We start from the raw sequence: 13,140 nt of genomic DNA, 5'->3' as shown, positions 1-13,140 counted from the left end.
GCGGGTCCTTCGTCTCGCCGTCGCTGGGTGATATACTCCGACGTTTCAAGACATACCCGATCCCCATTGGGACAAGGAGGGGCGAGTGCATGGGCAGCCCCGATGCCCCAGCTGTTGTTATTGTTCGACCATGTGTGCATGAAGGACGATGGAGGAGCTAGAGTGGGTGCCACAGCCCACGACTGTGTGGGACGCGGGATCAAAATGTGGAGTGAGTGGAGGGATCGGTCTCCGTCATTCAACTGAGGAGTCTCGTCTCGACGACGCTGCCCCGCGCCGCCGCGACAAGCAGCAAGCATCTGTTGTTCTCCAACGCCCTCCTCATCTTCACAAAGTACTCATCCCCCCCTTCGCCTTCGCACCCACAACCAAGCCTTTCCGCAGCCGCACCAAACTAAAAGAGCGACAGCATCCCTATTGTTCACCGTCGCCCGCTCCCACCAACCCCCATTAAGAGTAATCACCTTCTCTCCCTTTACATTGAGCCAGCCAGAGTCTGAGTTGCAGGCAACACACATTCCATCATGTCTGAGTGAGTGGGGACAGACAGCTGACGAGAGCGACGCGCCCGCAGCAGCACGACGTAGAGCTGACACATGGCAGCCAGGGAGAGATTAAGATGCTCGGCGTCACAGCGCCCATCACTCTGGAGGGCCCAAAGCCTGAAGACACCAAGGCGAGCGACGGTGAGTCGTCTCCTCCGCGCTCTGTGGATCACCCTCCCGCTAACCTTGCAGCCTTGATGGCCGACCTCGTCGCGCTAAACCAGTTCGAGTCGGAGCAGGAGCGCAAGGTCCGGTGAGTTGACTTCAGCGTGGAGGAACAGCCAACTCACACCCCGCCCCAGAGAGCGACTCCTTTCCAACCTCGCCCAGCTCGTCACCAAGTTTGTGCACGACGTGTCGATCAAGGCCGGCCTGTCAGAAAAGGTCGCCAACGAGGCCGGCGGACGCATCTACACGTCGGGCTCGTACCGGTGGGTGCTCGTTGTTCGTTCCCAGCTCACACAATAGACTCGGCGTCCACGGCCCCGGCTCGGATATCGACACGATCTGCGTGTGTCCCCGGCACGTGTACAGAGAGAACTTTTTCGGCGAGTTCCAGCAGATGCTGCGCGACTGGCCGGCCGTGACGGAGATTTCGGTGCGCAGCTGCAGAGGAGTGCGGACGGAGCTGACACACCCAGGCGGTCGAGTCTGCCTTTGTGCCCGTCATGAAGACGGTCATCTCTGGCGTCGAGGTCGACCTGTTGTTCGCGCGCGTCAACCTCCCCGAGGTGAGGCTATGGCCGTGACGGTATGCTGACTTGCAGGCTGGTGACAAGCTCGACCTTGAGAAGGACGAGATCCTGCGTGGTGTCGACGATGCGTCGCAGCGAAGTTTGAACGGTAAGCTGAAGTCGGCGTTGAGAGATGCCCAGCTGACCACCAGGTCCTCGTGTCACTGACATGATCCTCAACCTCGTCCCCGAGGTTAACACCTTCCGTACCGCCCTGCGCACAATCAGGCTGTGGGCCAAACGTACGTCAATCACCACCTGCACGGACTGACGCCTCAGGGAGGGGTATCTATGCCAACGTCTTGGGCTACCCTGGTGGTGTTGCCTGGGCGCTCCTCACTGCCCGTATCTGCCAGCTGTACCCCAACGCTGCGCCGTCTACAATCGTCGCCAAATTCTTCCCCATCTACTACCAGTGGTGAGTCGCCTCGCCCCCGCTGATGGCGCTGACAGACCAGGGGCTGGCCTCAGCCTGTGCTCTTGAAGCGCATCGACCCTGGGCCCCCTAACATGACTCACCAGGTCTGGAACCCAAGGGTGAGTTGAGGAACGTACCAGACCGCTGACATCAGACCGACCGCCGTGACATGGCCCACAGGATGCCCGTCATCACCCCAGCCTACCCATCCATGTGCTCCACGCACAACATCACCGCATCTACCATGACGATCATCAAGAACGAAATGTTGCGAGGTTGGTGTTAGTAATGCAGCCACTTCTAACCCCGCAGCAAACCAGATCACCGACAAGATTACTGCTAACCCCGGGTCTTCGTGGGTCGAGCTGTTTGACCGCCTCGACTTCTTCGGCATGTACCGAACATATGTCCACATCATTGCTTCAGCGTCCACGCCCGAGGGCATCAAGGACTGGAGCGGCACTGTCGAGTCGCGTATCAGGACACTGGTCCAGGACCTAGAGGTCACCGACAACGTCTTATTGGCACACCCTCAGGTCGGCGGTGTCGCCATCAACTTCATCTGCCTCACCGAGGAGGAGCAGGCTGGCGCCTCCCAGGGCGAGCTCAGCGAGGAGGCCATGAAGCGCAAGGAGGAGGACTTTGTCGGCAAGGACTACAAGAAGGTTTACACCAAGAATTTCTTCATAGGACTCGATATCGAGAAGAAGCCAAGTGAGTTGGACCGGTTGTCCCGTACTAACTCGTCGCAGAGGACAGCCAAGGGAGCCGTGTCCTCAACCTCTTCTACGCGAGTAAGCGATTCTGCTCGGCCTGCCAGGGCTGGGACAAGTATGATGAGCAGGAGATGAGCGTGTGCCTCAAGCCGGCCAAGAGGTGGGTGCGGAAACCGAGCAGCAGCTGACACCCAGGTCCGACATGCCGTTCTACGTCTTCCCCGACGGACAGCCCAAGCCCAAGAAGAAGGGCAAGCGGGGGCAGGACAAGGTACGGGGCGGTGGTAAATCATCTGCTAACGTTTCACAGGCTGCCGCTGACGGCGCTGAGACGTCTGACAGCCACGGCCCTAGCAAGCGGCCAAAGTGGGTTCATGCTACCGGACATTGTTCTAACCGCAGCAGATCCGAGTCTGGGCAGCAGGATGACCCCTCTGCACTAGCACTTAGCAACGGCGCCGCGGCCGATGACGCTTCATCAGTACCACCTCCAGCAGCCAACGGCGCTGTCAGTGCAGCTGCCACCGCGTAGCGTGTTGTGCTGATCACCCTCTGCTTTCCTCTCTCACGTCTCTCTCACTCGTGGCAGCCGACGAGCGCCGCGTGATCCTGTTTCAATATAGCATTCTCTTTGCCTCGACTCCACATCAAATCAACCACCATGAGCTGTACTTTTTCTTCTAGCGTGAACTTTAAGTCTTACAATGGTGGGCCCCATGCATGGTCATTAAACAGGATGAGGTGGGGTGGGGGGGCGGGTGCCGAGGTGGTGTGGCATGTGGAGTGTGGCACCGGTCCAGTCAACTAACACTGACGGTGCGCACGGACCGCCTTCCTTGGTCGAGGAAGGCGAGGAAGGCCACGGTGCGTCTTGGTATTCTCCATGCAACTTTTCTCTTCTCTCTGTGTCTCTCTCATACACTCTCCCACTCACTCATCCACAACTCGCACAACGACTTCACCAACCATGGCCTCGAGCCTGTCAAGCCTGGGCAAGCGCCCAGCGAGCGCGCTCTCAGACTACACAGACGACAGCTACGCCCGTGCCTCGCCACGTCCCCAACATGGATGGGGAAACCGCAGTCTCATGCCGCCGCCGCCCCTTCCTCCGGCACGGTCGCGCGTGTCCATGTCCCCGTCGATCACGTCGCGCGAGTCGTCGCTCGCGCCGACGCTCCAGGGAGAGGGGGAGTACCTCGGCGGCCCTGTCCCCGGCGGCCATGCCGAGGAAGAGCAGGAGGAAGAGAAGATGAATGTAAGCTGGAAGGAGCATGTACATCAGCTCACAGCAGTACCTCGCCCTGCATGCGCCCGGACCAGGCAACCTCTCGGCGGCCTACTACGACCCCGAGACCAACAAGCTCCTCGTGCTCGAGGACACGAAGGACACGTATCGATGGGACACTGCGGCCTTGTGTCAGTTCACGTGTTCCGCAGATTTGAACTGACAGCGCAGTGATGGAGCAGTTCGAGCCGGCAGTCATCCTCCTCAGCGGCAAGGCGCCCGATGCGTTGGTCGAGGTGGCGGCAGAGTACTGTGAGCTAACTATCCTTTCAACCAGCTGACGCCCAGGCCAGGAGAACCCCAACACCACATACGACCTCCTCACGCCGTCAAAGTTCAGCCACGACATGGGGCTGTACCACCTCGGCTCGGTGCGACTTCCGCGCAACGCGCGTGCCGTGTCCGAGAGCGCGTACACTTGGTCCGACTCTGGGCGTGGCGGCCCGGCGCCGAGCACGTCCGACGCCAGCGAGCAGGAACACGAACAGGGATACGTCGACCAGCGCGACGCGGGCATGGGACGTATCCGCCTCTCACTGCTCAAGCTCGGCTGCCACGTCAATGTTGACGCACCTGGGGCCGTGTGCGCTGCTGGTGCGTTGTTGGAGGAGCTGGCGAAGGTGCGCGGCGCGGACCCGAGCGGGATCACGCCTTTCGAGCTCACTGCTGTCGAGAGCATGAACCTGTGGGTGTTTTGGGTGGGGGCGAACCGTGAAGGAAACCCGACACTTACACCACAGCGAGGACCACATGCTCATCAACCAGGATGCCTTGACGTGAGTGATGTGGCGGCGGCGTCTCTGACCCCAGATCCCTCGCCATCCTCAGTATCGACGCTGGCGCCAAGGCGTCCAAGCAGCAGCAATCGACGACATTGTCTCTCAATGGTGTGTGCTGACCTTCGCGTATGCAGCTCACACCAGGCGTCATCAACACGACGGTCACGCCGCTCGGCAAGAAACTCTTCCACACCTGGCTCCTCCGCCCCCTGATCAACATCGAGCAAATCAACCGCCGCCTCGACGCCGTCGAGGTGCTCTCATCCAAGGAGTGCACCAAGCCCCGCGCGGACATTATCAAGGAGCTCAGGCGGATCAAGGACCTCAACTGGGTCTGCAGGCGCATCAAAAGTGGCAAGGCCGGCTGGAAGGACTGGCAGAGTCTCGTCGAGGTCAGTTGCCCGTCTACTGGTGGGGAGAGCTGACCAACGCAGGGACTCACCGCCGCCAAGGATATCATCCAACAGCTCACCGTGCTCGGCTTTCAGGCCTTCCACGAGTCCCTTGAAATCACAAGGAAGGTGAGGGCGTTGGACAGGACACAGCTCACAGCAGCTCCGCGAGTGCCTCAACGACAACCTGTGTTTGTACCTCGAGGACATTGTAAAGATTGTGAGTGGGCAGAGATGACAGTGCTGACTGTCAGGTCGACTGGGATGAATCAGCCGACCAAGGGAGGATCTGCGTGCGCACTCACGTGGACGACCAGCTCGACCAGTGGCGGCAAGACCTCGCATGTGAGTGAACTCAGTGGTAGCGCCACTGACACTTCAGCCCTCGAGGGATGGCTTGTGAGTACAGATACAGGCTCCACTAACTTCAGTCCAAAGCGGCCCTCGCCATTCGCAAACGTGTCCCGCAGGGCCTGTGCGAGGACTTCAATGTCATCTACCTGCCTCAGCTTGGCTGCCTCGTGGCCGCGCACGGCATGTTGAACCCGAGGCTGATCCCAGTAGACTGGGAGGAATCAGTAGGCGCTGTCGAGTGCGACCGCATTAGCGCTGACCTCAGTTCACCACCAACAACATTTGGTACTTCAAGACCCCAGACACAGATGAGCTTAACGCAGAGTTTGGCGACATTGAGAACAATATCAGTGGTGGGCTCTGCATCTAGGGGTGGTTGACGCTGACCCGACTTTCAGATCGCGAGATCGAATGGGTTCAAGCGTTGGCTGAGCGCCTTCCGGACCTCGAGTTTGACATTCTCGGAACCGCTGATGTCCTGGCCGAGCTGGACTGGTGGGTGTCGACACGAGTTCGCTAACCCGCACAGCCTGCTCTGCCTGGCCGGCGCTGTGGACAAGTTTGACCTGACGCGCCCCGTCATGAAGGAGGAGCCGGTGCTCAAGATCCGCAAGGGCTTCCACCTGCTACACATGATGTGTGTCCCGGATGGGCCGTACATCCACAACGACACCATGATCAAGGGTGGCAGTGAAACGGGCGACGTCAGTAGCATGGTGAGTGGGTGTTGTCAAGCTTCGCCTGACATCAGATGGTCGTCACTGGAGCCAATGGTTCCGGCAAGTCGGCGTACGGCAAACAGGTCGCCTTGATCACCTACATGGCCCACATTGGCTCCTTCGTCCCCGCGGCGGCGGCCGAGATTGGTATCTGCGACAAGAGTAGGTAGTGAGGATAGAGTGAGTGGCTGACCCAACCAAGTCTTCACTCGAGTCCAGACGCGCGAGTCGGCGTCGAGGGTGAGTGGGTGGACTGGGACACGCTGACGCCAGACCGGCTCGGCCTTCATGATCGACCTGAGCCAGGTTTCACAAGCACTGCGTGGCTGCACGTCAAGGTCTCTCCTGATCCTCGACGAGTTTGGCAAAGGTGAGCTGATCTAGGCTGTCTGCAGCTGACCCCAGGGACCATCTCGACTGACGGTGCTGGTTTGCTCGCCGGCGGGATCGAGTACCTCATCCAAGGCCCGCGCCCTCGAACGGTCGTCTTGACCCATTACCAGTGAGCTTTGATTGCCTCCTGCTAGAAGCTCACATCAGCGAGCTCTTCACCCAGCAGTTCCTGGACGACTCACTGCCCATCATCTACTGTCATATGAAGAGCATCATGGCAGAGGGAGCCACCACCCTGACCTACCTGTACAAGTGAGTACAATGGCGTTGATAGGGCTGACTGACGGCAGGCTCGAGCCTACGGTGTGCACCACTTCCAGTGCCGTCGAATGTGCCCTGCTGCATGGTGTGCCGAAACACGTCTGCGATCGCGCGCGCGAGGTCATGTAAGTGGTTGACCCTGACCCTTGTTGAGAGCTCAGCCGCTGACCACACACACAGCCATCTCGTGTCAAACTTCGAGATCACCAAGCTCATCGACACCGAGCTGACGGCCGAGGACATTGCTGAGATCCAAGCTGCCGAATCCCTGGCGGCCAAGTTCATCGCCTGGGACCTGGACGCAGAGGATGGCGACGTGCTCGACACCCTCGCTGACATGTTGGGCGGGGACGAGGCACAGGAAGAGGACGCCGTCGCGACGACTGTTGAGACGGACAACGCGGCAGAGCGTGTGGCGATCAGCACTGGGGCGAGCACTGCGGGAGATGGGCGTTCGATGAGTGTGAGGCCGACGAGCACCAGGCCGCCAAGTACGCGCCCCATGAGCGTGACGTTTGCCTGAGCCAGTAGAGTCGTCAGTAGAGCCTGTCAATAGGAGACTTGTCAAGTAGAACCTGTCAACGCGCATGCATCCAACTTCTGCGCCTGTTTGCTTCATTCAGTGACCATCAAGGCCATTAGTCATCCTCCTCGCACGGCTAAGCCTTGCGGGCCCAGACGACGAGGCGCTCGTCACCAGGGGGCGAGTTGACGCGGCGCTCCTCCTGGGGGATATCGCGCTCCCAGACGACCTCCCAGTCCTTGCCGAGGAGGTCGTTGTAGATCTCCACGCTGAGGGGGAAGGGCGGGCCGACGGGGTTGCCGTTGAGGGGGTACTGCTGGGTGATGAGGCGCGCGGACGGGTCGGCCTTGGCGAGGCGCGCCATGCTCTCGGCCCACTGGGTGCGCATGGCGGGCGGGAGCGCGCAGAGGAAGCTGCGGGCGTGTCAGTCTACTGTCCACTCGCGACACCAGCACCCACGTGTAGTCGTAGATCACGTCAAACTTGTATCCCGGGTCGTAAGTGAAGAAGTCGCCCAGGACCACCTCGGCGGCGTTCTTGCGCGGCGGCTGCGCAGCAAGCCACGCGTTGGCGGCGCTGACGCCCGTCGCGGCGATGTCCAGGCCCGTCGAGTCGAGCCCGCGGCGCGCGAACGTGTCGACGTCGTAGCCCTGCGCGGGGCGTCAGCTCCGTCGCTCGTCGCTCTCCTCTGCCCCCGGAGCCCAGCTTACGCACCAGCCCACAGCCGGGAACGAACGCGCGCCCAGCGCTCGGGATGCCGGCCTTCTTCGCCTCGTCCGAGTCGAGCAGCTTGAGCAGCGCGGGGTGGCTGTGGCCCTGGTCCCAGCCCGTCGTCTTGGTGGCCCACTTGCCCTCCCACGCCTCTGGGGGACGTTAGCTGCGCGAGGGTGAGGTGGGGAGCAGCAGACGTACCGGAGTAGCGGTCGACGTCGTTCACCGTGTCAGGAAAGGCGGGGTTGATGGCGTGCGACATTGTGGGGTGGAGCGTGCGATGGTGGGGGCGAGAAGAGGTTTGCAGGAGGCGAGTATATACCGCGACGGCAGGGCGAAGCATACACTGAGAGAAGAGAGGTAGAGAGAATGAGAGAGGGGATGGGGATCTCAGTGGACTGAAGAGGCCGGATCTGCCTGACTGATGTCACTCGGTGGTGCATCGGTCACAACGGGACACAACCGGCCACTGTGCCGCTGCTTGGTCGTAGCCGAGAGCCGAAAGTGGGTACGGCGCTACCCCGCTGCGTGCCTGCCTCGCGGCCAGATCAGATCACATATCGCCCCGTGGCATGCATGCTAGACCCGAAGTGCAACGTCGCTCTCCTCTCGGGGCCACGCACCATGCCTCATCGGGTCTTGGCGTTGGTCCAACGTCGTCGAGGACGGCCGTAAGGCGAACGAGGCGATCGATTCGGAATCGGGCGACGGGGGGATGCCGGCGCCGTGTGGCCGGTGTCGGCGCGTTCTCGGCGACTATAAGTAGCTTGAGCAGGAGCGTTGGGAGGTCTCTCTCTCTTGGGCTATCGCCCTCCTAACAGCACGAGGAAATCCGACTCGGGATCTGCGGGGCGAGAGGAAGCACGATGCAGCAGCTACTCGACTTCCGACTTCCTATCGCCCATGTGGACCCATGTGGTGCGCGGTGCGTCAGTAGCCGCTGGCTAACTCGACTCGATCGATGCCGACAAGGCGGATTTCGAGCCGAGTCGGTCGTCAAAGTCAACAATAATAGCAACGCGCATGATGGCGACATCGGCCAGTTGAGCAGCAGCGAGGATATAAAGCGCGTCGTCTCGAGCAAGCAAGCAGCCTCAACACCAGCACAATGACAGTCCCAACCCCCGCCGTGCCCCTCCCACCCGTCGCCGTGCAATGGGACGGCGCCGAGCCGTACCTCACCCCACCGACGCGCCCAGAGCTCCGCCTCACGCCATACCGCGACACTGCGGCCGAGGTCGCCGGCCTCATCGCGCTCAACAACCACCCCGAGGTGGGCAAGTGGTCCCATGGCCGGCCGTACCCTTTCACCGAGGACTCAGCGCGCACAAGGCTCGACAATAACCTGTCCAAGCAGGCCGCGGCGGTCGCCGAGCTGCAAGAGAACCCAGAGGCGAAGATCGCAACGACGCTGTTCAGCGTCATCCGCTCCGACGAGAGCGACTACATCGGTGACCTGATGGCGCGTCCCGTTGATGAGGCGACGGGGCGCTGGGCCGCAGCGTACGCTGTCCACCCCGACTTCCACAGCCGGGGTATCGGCACCGCGGCCGTCGCGACCGTCCTCGCGTGGGCGAAGAGCATGGGCGCGAAGAGCTTCGAGATTGTGAGTCGGCTGGTGCAAGGAGCGGGCTGACAACCAGACTATCGAGACGGCAAACCCGGCCTCCTCGCGCCTCGCGCAGAAGCTCGGCTTCACGCGCGACAAGCTCGAGCTCATCGACTGGCCCGAGCACCATGGCGGCGGGCAGCGCGAGGTCGCAACGTGGGTGCGCGACGCGTGATGCCGCGGCGAGGAGCGCTCTCGCGTGATAGTGTACTGTACATAGATGCGATGATAATGTGACTATGCTGTGGTGCCCTCCTTGCCCTCCGTCCCACGCGGCCCAACATCCCTCAGCCACACGCCAACCTCGCGCACATCCCCGCCCTTGCTCTCAGGCCACTTGGCCCCCTTGACCTCGTGCAGGCTGAACCCGAGGCGCTTGACAAGGCGCGAGGACGGCACGTTGGTGGTCTGGATCACCGCCTCGACGCGGCCGACGCCGAGCGTCTCGAGCCAGGCGAGGTACGCCCCGACGACGGCCGTGCCGAGCCCTTGGCCGTGGTACTGGGGATCGAGGGTGTACAGCAGGCCCCATGGCGCGAGGTCCGACTCTGGCGCGGCGGGATACACGCCCACGTCGCCGATGTACCGCCCGCTCTGGGTGTCGCGGACGACCGTGAGCGCCGCGAGGGCCGACTCGTCCGCGGCGCCAGATCGCAGCGAAGCTATCGCTGGCGCTTGGGCTAGCAGCGCGGCGTCGAGCTGCTTCCTTCCGTCGGCTGGGCTGTAGCTTTAGCCTGGTTAGCGAGCAGGACAACGGCAACACGGCGGACTCACGGGAACGGCCGCGAGAAGAACCACCTGCCGACGCTCGGCGCACTGTTGACGCGCACCTGGAGGTTGTTAGCGGGCAACATGCTGGCCTGCTCACCAAGCTGTCGACTTCGTCCGGCGAGTCGCGCAGCGGCGTGATCCGGATGCCTGGGTGCGAGGGGACGGCGAGGTACGGCTCGCCAGTCGCCTCGTCCCAGTGCACCGCTGATGCTTGACTCGACATTGCCCGCCGAGCAGAAGAAGAAGGCAGATGCCGCGAGATATGTAAATCGACTAGTCGATAATTATCGCGGCTGCCGGCTGCTGGTGCGATAGCGTCGTCGTCATACCACCCGCAAGGCACCATGCGGGCAGCTTGTTTGGGTCACACTCGACTCTCTCGGGCCCTCGACTCGAGCTCGTCGTGCTTCATCCCTCTTCTCAATCGCCGCGCTACTGCTCGAGTCGCCTCTCGTAGCATATAAAAGCACGTCCAGCATCATCCAGGCCACGCTCGCCTCGCAACCATGGTCTCGTCAGCGCTGAGCACGCCAGGCGTCGGCCCTCCCGCGCCGCCCGTGCACTGGGACGACGCCGCAGACGAGCCGTACCTCGAGCTCAGCGTCCCAGGCTATCGGGTCACATCGAACCGCGACACGCCGACCGAGGAGGATGATCTGGTGTGTGCGGCGGAGACTTGGGGGGGGGGGGGGGGGCATCGCTGACCGCACCCCCAGATTGAGATCAGCAACCTGCCCGAGGTATCGCGATACGCGTTCGTCCGCCCGTTTCCGTGGGTACACTGCTGTCTGCCTGCTCGCCACTGACGCTCCGCCAGCTATGACCGCGGGCATGCGCGCGCGTGGATCGACAAGTCGCAGGTCACGACGCACGACGCGGTCGCGGCGCTCAAGGCCGACCCGGGCGCCGAGGTGGACACATCGCCCTTCTGCGCGATCCGCGACGCGGCCGGCCGGCTCGTCGGCGACGTGGGCATCTGGTCCGACAGCAACGAGACGCGCCCGTACGCCCGCTCGCTGGGATACACGCTGCACCCGAAGCTGCACCGGCAGGGCATCGGCTTCGCGGCCGTCGGCGCCGTGATCGCGTGGGCGCGCGCCAAGCTGCAGGGTGTGAAGGTGCTCGACGCGGGCATCGAGGAGGACAACACGGCGTCGCAGGCGCTAGCGACCAAGCTCGGCTTCACCAAAGTGCTCACCAAGACGGTGAGCTGGCCCGAGGACAAGGGCGGGGGCACGCGCGAGGTCGGCGTGTGGAGGCTTCATCTGTAGCATAGATACACAAACAAACACGGCATAGAGACAAGAATGCACCAATGACGTCGGTCGGTCGATCCTGCGGGCGGGCGGTGATGAACCGCGTGTGTACGCGACCATTTTGCCATCACACACTAAGTAAGCAACGGCTACATGACTGCTGGCGTGCAGTGGGACGACACAACAGGCGAGCCGTACCTCGACCTGCCGGGGCACCCGGGGGTGCGCATTACGCCGTACCATGACACGCCGGCGGAGGAGGACGCGTTGGTGGGTGTGCGTTCTGGTCGGCCGGCTGACCCGACCCCAGATTGAGATCAGCAACCTGCCCGAGGTCGGGCGGTGGTCGTACGGGCGGCCGTACCCGTAAGCAGAGCACGCTTGGCGTCCCTGCTGACCACACACATAGCGACTACACGCGCGCAGACGCAAGAGAACGGCTGGACGAGCTCGTCGCCCCACAAGCCGCCACCGCTGCAGCGCTCCGCGAGAACCCAGCAGCAGTGGTCACCACGTGCCCGTTCGCAGTGGTGCGCGACGACACCGGCGCCTACCTCGGCGAGGTGTACGTCTGGCCCGACAACGAGCGGGAGGGGTTCCTAGAGCTCTCGTACTCGCTCTTCCCGCGGGTGCAAGGGAGGGGACTCGGCGCAGCAGCCGTGCGCCGCATCGTCGAGTGGGCCGGCCCCGCGCTCGGCGCGCACACGGTAGAAGCGGTGCGTGGGTGCGTGCCATGCACGGCGCTGACTGAGCCCAGATGGTGGAGACGGTCAACGCGCCCTCTAACGCGCTCATGGCCAAGCTTGGCTTCTACAAGGCTGAGGTGCGGGCGGTGCGCTGGCCTGAGGAGAAGGGCGGCGAGGAGCGCGAGTGCGCGTTCTGGCGGCGGGACTTGTGAGCGGGTGGGCCAGCCCGCGTGGAGCATGCATGCACGCGTGGAGCTCCAGCGTGTCGTACGTGTCGTACATGTCGAGTACAGCACATGTCGTGCCAGCACGCCAGCTGCAGCACGTACGAAGCCTCTAGAACGCTCATGTACAACGCGGCGCCCCAGCCCTGCCCCACAGATGCATGCTTCCATCGGCTACTACGAGTCGGCGAGGCAGTCTTGGCAAGCTGCTCGCCGCGCGACATCGGCGGCACGCATGCGCACGCCGGCGGCCAGCGTGGCCGACCCCACGACAAGTGGCGGTAGAGTGGGCCGATGATAAGCCCCCACCCCAGTGAACTTCCAGAAGGCACCACCGCCTTCAGATCCCGGCCGAGATACTTGCCTGGGGCAACTAATGCGTGGGCTCCGACGTGGCTGGGGCGTGGGGCTGGGTTCTTAAGACGGCTGTAACGGCGGTGCTATAGCTCCCCAGACACAGCAACAGCCGTTTCGCGTTCCAGCCAGTCTTGCATAGGAGCCTCGAGTACCAGAACCACTGAGCACTCGGCCCAAACCCACACCACACTACACAACAACCACACACCACCACACCAAACCCCACCCCACCACCCACAACAATGGCAGCACACACCCGCCATACTTCTTCCACGGCCCAGCGCCTCGCGGTCGACACCTCGGTCCGCAAGGCTGTTTTCATACCGAGGCCTTTTGACAAACGAATCCAATCCGAGTGAGTGCTGCCTGGGTGGTACTGCGGGGCCCCGCTGACCCCATGCCAGTCC

General features: G+C 62.5%; 5 protein-coding genes across 5 annotated transcripts; 3 read left to right on the top strand and 2 right to left on the bottom strand.

Annotated features, from left to right (window-relative positions):
* The first annotated feature begins 331 nt into the window (after positions 1-331).
* On the top strand, positions 332-3,150 carry pla1 (Poly(A) polymerase pla1). The gene is made up of 15 exons (XM_062774580.1): positions 332-532; positions 604-686; positions 738-798; positions 848-976; positions 1,014-1,143; positions 1,187-1,276; positions 1,313-1,388; positions 1,432-1,521; positions 1,559-1,697; positions 1,738-1,816; positions 1,852-1,972; positions 2,010-2,411; positions 2,450-2,573; positions 2,609-2,779; positions 2,816-3,150. Exons 1-15 carry the CDS (start codon positions 525-527, stop codon positions 2,943-2,945), a joined length of 1,833 nt encoding a protein of 610 aa, XP_062630564.1. The 5' UTR covers positions 332-524; the 3' UTR covers positions 2,946-3,150.
* Positions 3,151-3,380: 230 nt separating this feature from the next.
* MSH5 (DNA mismatch repair protein MSH5) lies at positions 3,381-7,119 on the top strand (the record flags this gene model as incomplete). Its single annotated transcript, XM_062774579.1, has 18 exons — positions 3,381-3,668; positions 3,703-3,829; positions 3,870-3,950; positions 3,987-4,383; positions 4,439-4,474; positions 4,509-4,585; positions 4,622-4,869; positions 4,912-4,998; positions 5,301-5,447; positions 5,489-5,576; positions 5,622-5,718; positions 5,753-5,939; positions 5,975-6,104; positions 6,145-6,182; positions 6,216-6,312; positions 6,348-6,444; positions 6,483-6,587; positions 6,777-7,119. The coding sequence occupies 18 exons, from the start codon at positions 3,381-3,383 to the stop codon at positions 7,117-7,119; spliced, it is 2,670 nt and encodes an 889-aa protein (XP_062630563.1).
* Positions 7,120-7,170: 51 nt separating this feature from the next.
* Positions 7,171-8,267, bottom strand: HOL3 (putative thiol methyltransferase 2). Its single transcript, XM_062774578.1, has 4 exons — positions 8,032-8,267; positions 7,834-7,982; positions 7,579-7,769; positions 7,171-7,532 (listed from the first exon to the last, which is right to left on the bottom strand). The coding sequence occupies exons 1-4, from the start codon at positions 8,171-8,173 to the stop codon at positions 7,256-7,258; spliced, it is 759 nt and encodes a 252-aa protein (XP_062630562.1). The 5' UTR covers positions 8,174-8,267; the 3' UTR covers positions 7,171-7,255.
* Positions 8,268-8,795: 528 nt separating this feature from the next.
* On the top strand, positions 8,796-12,753 carry LOC62_06G008052 (uncharacterized protein; the record flags this gene model as incomplete). The annotated part of the gene is made up of 12 exons (XM_062774577.1): positions 8,796-9,436; positions 9,474-9,599; positions 10,687-10,869; positions 10,927-10,982; positions 11,028-11,460; positions 11,510-11,570; positions 11,606-11,736; positions 11,777-11,832; positions 11,876-12,182; positions 12,224-12,360; positions 12,521-12,662; positions 12,721-12,753. Exons 1-12 carry the CDS (start codon positions 8,939-8,941, stop codon positions 12,751-12,753), a joined length of 2,163 nt encoding a protein of 720 aa, XP_062630560.1. The 5' UTR covers positions 8,796-8,938.
* Positions 9,677-10,433, bottom strand: LOC62_06G008051 (uncharacterized protein; the record flags this gene model as incomplete). The annotated part of the gene is made up of 3 exons (XM_062774576.1): positions 9,677-10,166; positions 10,214-10,269; positions 10,308-10,433. 3 exons carry the CDS (start codon positions 10,431-10,433, stop codon positions 9,677-9,679), a joined length of 672 nt encoding a protein of 223 aa, XP_062630561.1.
* Positions 12,754-13,140: the final 387 nt, after the last annotated feature.

The sequence above is a fragment of the Vanrija pseudolonga genome, chromosome 6 (genome assembly GCF_020906515.1).
Source record: "Vanrija pseudolonga chromosome 6, complete sequence".
NCBI lineage: Eukaryota > Fungi > Basidiomycota > Tremellomycetes > Trichosporonales > Trichosporonaceae > Vanrija > Vanrija pseudolonga.
This window is presented reverse-complemented; position numbering and strand designations above follow the sequence as displayed.

Excerpts from the sequence above, each read along its gene's own strand:
- pla1 (XM_062774580.1), top strand. Across the intron at positions 977-1,013 it reads TACACGTCGGGCTCGTACCG|ACTCGGCGTCCACGGCCCCG; the intron begins GTGGGTGCTCGT and ends CTCACACAATAG. Across the intron at positions 1,522-1,558 it reads AATCAGGCTGTGGGCCAAAC|GGAGGGGTATCTATGCCAAC; the intron begins GTACGTCAATCA and ends CTGACGCCTCAG.
- HOL3 (XM_062774578.1), bottom strand. The coding sequence starts at position 8,173 with ATGCTTCGCCCTGCCGTCGCGGTATATACTCGCCTCCTGCAAACCTCT. Across the intron at positions 7,770-7,833 it reads TCGTTCCCGGCTGTGGGCTG|GGCTACGACGTCGACACGTT; the intron begins GTGCGTAAGCTG and ends CGCCCCGCGCAG. Across the intron at positions 7,533-7,578 it reads GACGTGATCTACGACTACAC|CTTCCTCTGCGCGCTCCCGC; the intron begins GTGGGTGCTGGT and ends ACACGCCCGCAG.